Source organism: Onychostoma macrolepis, chromosome 02, assembly GCF_012432095.1.
Source record: "Onychostoma macrolepis isolate SWU-2019 chromosome 02, ASM1243209v1, whole genome shotgun sequence".
Classification (NCBI taxonomy): domain Eukaryota; kingdom Metazoa; phylum Chordata; class Actinopteri; order Cypriniformes; family Cyprinidae; genus Onychostoma; species Onychostoma macrolepis.
Window position 1 is genome coordinate 23200391 of NC_081156.1, and position 5024 is coordinate 23205414.

The 5024-nt window shown below is 35.4% G+C and overlaps 1 protein-coding gene across 1 annotated transcript; it reads right to left on the reverse strand.

The window, feature by feature from the left end:
• Positions 1–2614: 2614 nt before the first annotated feature.
• Positions 2615–4769, reverse strand: LOC131528383 (uncharacterized). Its single transcript, XM_058757473.1, has 3 exons — positions 4730–4769; positions 4208–4599; positions 2615–2854 (listed from the first exon to the last, which is right to left on the reverse strand). The coding sequence occupies exons 1-3, from the start codon at positions 4767–4769 to the stop codon at positions 2615–2617; spliced, it is 672 nt and encodes a 223-aa protein (XP_058613456.1).
• Positions 4770–5024: the final 255 nt, after the last annotated feature.

Sequence of the window (5024 nt, forward strand, 5' to 3'; positions counted from 1 at the left end):
TCAAAGTATTTTATTTTGTGTAAAATAAGTCTGTCCCTTTAAGATCATGGTTATGGCTTTTATGTGGTGTTTGTGATTATATTATGATGACAGAAGTGGATTGAGGTAGATCTCAGTGTTTTTGTGTGAGTGTTGAGTGTGTTTCAGTCTCTGTGGGCTGCAGAGAACAGTAGTACACAGCAGAGTCAGACACACGCAGATTCTTGATCATCAGTGGAACTCTTCTTGATGTGGAGTTCAGTGTCGCAGAAAATCTGTCTTTGAATTCATCCTCAATAGTTCCTTCACCAATTGTAAATTCACTCAGCATGAATGTTGGTGATTTGTTTGGTAGTTGTTTGTACCAGAAGAGATACACATTAGTATAACTGGTAGAGTAATTGCACAGTAGAGTAACTTGAGCTGCTTCATTTGCAGTCATTTGTCTTGAAAGTTGTTCAACTTTGTCTTGTCCCCAGCACACTGGAAAATAGATTTAGCCATTAATCATGTGCTGAGTATCTCACACAGATAGTGAAGTGTAAATGATTAAATAGTTTTCTTACCTAACTCATGAGCTGTGAAGAAAAGAGTAATAATCACCCACTTTTCCATTGTCACTATAGGTGAGATGGGAGAATACTTTAACAGAACTTTCCAGAAGTGTTTTCTTCTTACAGTATAGTCTCTGTTTCTCTTTATGTTTCAGATTTTTCATGAGGTTCAGCTTTATATAAGAATTTGAGGAATGATGCCTCCTTGTGGTGAGATAGATTGTGTGGTTTAGATTTAAAAAGTGTTTCAAAGTGTAAATACATGGTGTATTTTCAGATTTAAATTAGATTTTGAATTTCATAATGATGTCCCCACTGCATACAACTTATGCGTTAGTTAAATGCTCACCAAATATCTGATCTTCAAATGTTTTATATTGTTATGATTGTTTTAAGCTCATGTGATTTTATTGTTTTATGAGTTTGGAAGTTCCAAATATATTGACTTTAAAAGCTGTTGTAAGATGTTGTATCTTTCTGTGATTATGATGGATGCTTTGGATGATTGCATGTTTTTGTGTGAGTGTTGAGTGTGTTTCAGTCACTGTGGGCTGCAGAGCACAGTAGTACACAGCAGAGTCAGACACACGCACATCCTGGATCATCAGTGGAACTGTCCTTGATTTTGAGTTTAGTGTTGCAGAAAATCTGTCCTTAAATTCATCCTCAGTAGTTCCTTCACCAAAACTAAGCACACTCAGCATGAATGTTGGTGATTTGTTTGGTAGCAGTTTGTACCAGTAGATATATACATTTGTAGCAGTGGTAGAATAATTGCACTGTAGAGTAACTGGATCTCCTTTATATGCAGTCATCTCTCTTAAAGGCTGATCAACTCTGTCTTGCCCCCAGCACACTGGAAAATAGATTTAACTATTTATAATTTACATAACTAAAACAGATACTAATGTATAAATGATCTTTCTTACCAAAGTCCTGTGCTGAGAAGAAAAGCATAATAATCATTAGTTTTTCCATTGTTGAAACGAAGAGATTAATATTTTGATGTATGCTCTAATGAATGTGTCTCTCTGTCTTTACTGTAGCTCTTCGTTTCCTCTCTGCTGTTCTTTTGATATTTCAAGTCTTCAAGGTCTAAATCCTCACATAGCACACTGTTGATAGCTCTTTTTGGTTTTGCCACCCAGTGGTGAATTTATGTATTTCGAACACACATAGGCACATTAGGTTTACATTTTGTAGCAGTGGTGGACATACAGAGTACACACTTCTTTGCATAAAGCCTTATTCTTTATAATTGCATTTACTGTCCAGAAACTTTTCAAAGTTTATCTACGTTGATGATTTGTTTGATCAGTTTTCTGCAGCCTTCTTTCAGTTCTTGAAATTTGTAGCTTTTAATAAGAATTTGAGATCCTGCCACCTTGTGGCCACATTTACTGATTTACACTGAAATTAATTTCATATAGATAATGATAATGTCTGAAATATTTGCATATTTAGAATAAGACTTATAATGATCCTTAATTTTTCCCCACCTATAAGTCAAGAACAGACTTTTCATAATACCAATGTTGATATTAATGAGTCTTATCACACTCAAATGCAGGTGTTCCCACATTATTTAAGTTCTGTGTATCAGAATGTGGTTTTGATGTGGCTCTGTTTCAAAGAGAAAAATGAATTTGAGATTTTATATGGCTTCACGTAGACTTTGTATCACTGGGCTCCAACTTCTAGAGCACAATAATAGAGAGCTGAATCTGACGGAGTTACACCAGTAATAGTGAGTTCAGTGGATGTTTCTGATGTTGTCGCAATTGCATTTGAGAAAAACATGTGAATGTTATTTAAAGCAAGTAAATAGAAAAGAAGGAACTAATGACTCTGTGCAGTTATTATATTTAATTTTACTATTATTATATATTCATTTTCACTTGTTACCATATCTAATTTTAAACATGAGTCTTTGAGAACTTAAGTCTGATGGAATACAATCAGTGTCTGAGTTAGCAATTTGAGAATGTGATTCTCACAATTGTTATATGATCCAGTCTGATTAGTCTGATTTGAAGAAAGTATAGTTATGCTTTTACATGTGTCAGGTTCTTGTACAGTGTTCATGTGTTTCCTGTCACTGTGGGCGTCAGAGCGCAGTAGTACAGAGCAGAGTCTGATATAGATGCAGAGGAGATCTCCAGATCCACTTGGTTTTCTTTGTCTTTGGTGACTTTGGCAGTGAACCTGGAATCCACATTAGACTCCTCAGCTTTTTTTGCACTGTCTAAGATGAGCACAATGAACTGAGGAGCTGATCCGGGATACTGACGTACCAGTAAAGATAGTCTGCAGATGAATAACTGCAGGATAATTTAACACTTGGACCCTCATCAGCAAACTCCTCTGATTTGGTTGGTTTGATTTCATTTCCATATGTTGCATCTGCAAAAGTAAATCTTTTAAGACACGATTGGCCAAATTCACCACATGACAACAATGACGTATGTTTCTAACATCTTCAGTTCCAGTACAGTTCACAAATATTATTTTACTAGGAAAATATCACAATCGTGTGAAAAAATGGAAGCTAAGCCAAACTTTGAACATTTTATAAAAAGAGATTAATGCTACTACATTAGATAACATTAAGAACAAAAAAGCAAGAAAGACCTATGAAGCTTTTTGTTACTTTAAAATGTTGTAATTTTACCCCTGGCATGAAATGTTTCACTTTACATATTCTCATGAATGTTTATTTGTTTTTGTACTTGTTGTGAGTTGTATATGCTTGTACAAACCTTTGTATAATTTTTGTATAATAATAAAAAAAAATACTGCCCACAAATCTGTTTTTAGAACAGTAAAAGCTTTTTTTTACTGTAGTCACAATGTTATAATGAGTCACATTTAATAATAAAAAAACACCGATAAAGGCCTGTTGGTATTTAAATAGTATACGTTTATGTTGAACTTTATTCTTGAACAGATGACCCTGTATTAAGCAGTATATAAAAAGTGTTTCTGTTGCTCATGAAAACATTTCTAAAACATCCGTGCATTTGACAAATACAGCATGTTATTCACTTCATCTGTGAGAAGAGTATGCAAACACCGCGAGAGCATCACTACCGGGAGCAGAAAGTGTCCGACTTGACGTCTCCGCTTTCAATTCCGCCCCCGACTGTAAGCGGCTGCTCTCGCCGATAGGTCTGTGCGGCGCTGCATGAAGTCGAACACACCTTATGGCTCTGCCATTATCATCCCTGTTTTGATTTCAGTAAATCAATTCGAGCGAACGCAGACAGCGTGATTAATATTCGTGAACCCAGCAGCTCATTAATCCTTAGTGCGTTTTATATTGATGACAAATATGCATTCATACTTGGTTATTCTAACTACTAAAGTTCTATCATCATATTAAATTATCATAATATTATATTATAATGCTTGACTGACTGATACTAAGTGTTATAATAATAATATATTATTTTTAGTGTCCATTTCATTAATTTAACATATTTAATATTGGGGGCATCCAAAGTTATTTGACATTTGAAAGTTACTTTCCCTGGTAATTAGTTACTTTTATAATGATGTAACTCAGTTACTATTTGTGAGAAGTAACTATAACTAATTAATTTTTTTAAGTAACGTGCCCAACACTGGATATAATACTGCTTTTTGCTGATTAGAAGAGTGTTTCCTTGTTTTACCTGGCAGATATGGAGGTTGGATATGTGTGTTGTAGATGCAATGCTGTGTATCAGGTTTTTGTACAGTGTTCTTGTGTTTCCTGTCACTGTGGGCTCCAGAGCGCAGTAGTACAGAGCAGAGTCTGATATAGATGCAGAGGAGATCTCCAGATCCACATGGTTTTCTTTGTCTTTAGTGACTCTGGCTGTGAATCTGGAATCTACATTAGACTCCTCAGCTTGTTTTGATCCATCTGTGATGAGTACAATGAACTGAGGAGCTGATCCGGGATACTGACGGTACCAGTGAAGAGTTAATGCAGATGAATAACTGCAGGATAATTTAACACTTGAACCCTCGTCAGCAAACACCTCTGTTTTGGTTGGTTTAATTTCATTCCCATATGCTGCATCTGCAAAAGTAAATCAAATCTTCTAAGAACAGGTGTTTATACTGAATCTTTATTCAGATAATTATTAGCATGCATTCTGGCTGCTCATAATATTTAGTTTCAAAACACAAAACACTTACACAATACTTACATGCAAAGGCAGAGAACAGAATGACAGAATGGAGCATCATTGTGTGTGTTTCCTTCGGTCTCTCTAACAGACTTGAACTTAAAGATCACATGAGGTACCCCACCTCTTCCAGAGAGCTCTGTGGGAGAGCAGAGCAGATCAGATCAGATCTGTTTTGATTACTATTCATATCCTATTGTAACATCTTGTGGTTACTTTCTCTGTCATATAGAACCTCAGAACACAAGAACGCTAGATTATTCCTCATACTTTAATTGTTATAATACTTTAGATCTCATAAAGCTGATGACAAACA

Coding starts and splice junctions, on each gene's coding strand:
- LOC131528383 (XM_058757473.1), bottom strand. CDS start 4,769: ATGATGCTCCATTCTGTCATTCTGTTCTCTGCCTTTGCAT. Junction 4,600..4,729: donor TCTGTTCTCTGCCTTTGCAT/GTAAGTATTGTG, acceptor TTACTTTTGCAG/ATGCAGCATATGGGAATGAA. Junction 2,855..4,207: donor CCAACCTCCATATCTGCCAG/GTAAAACAAGGA, acceptor ATTATCCTGCAG/TTATTCATCTGCAGACTATC.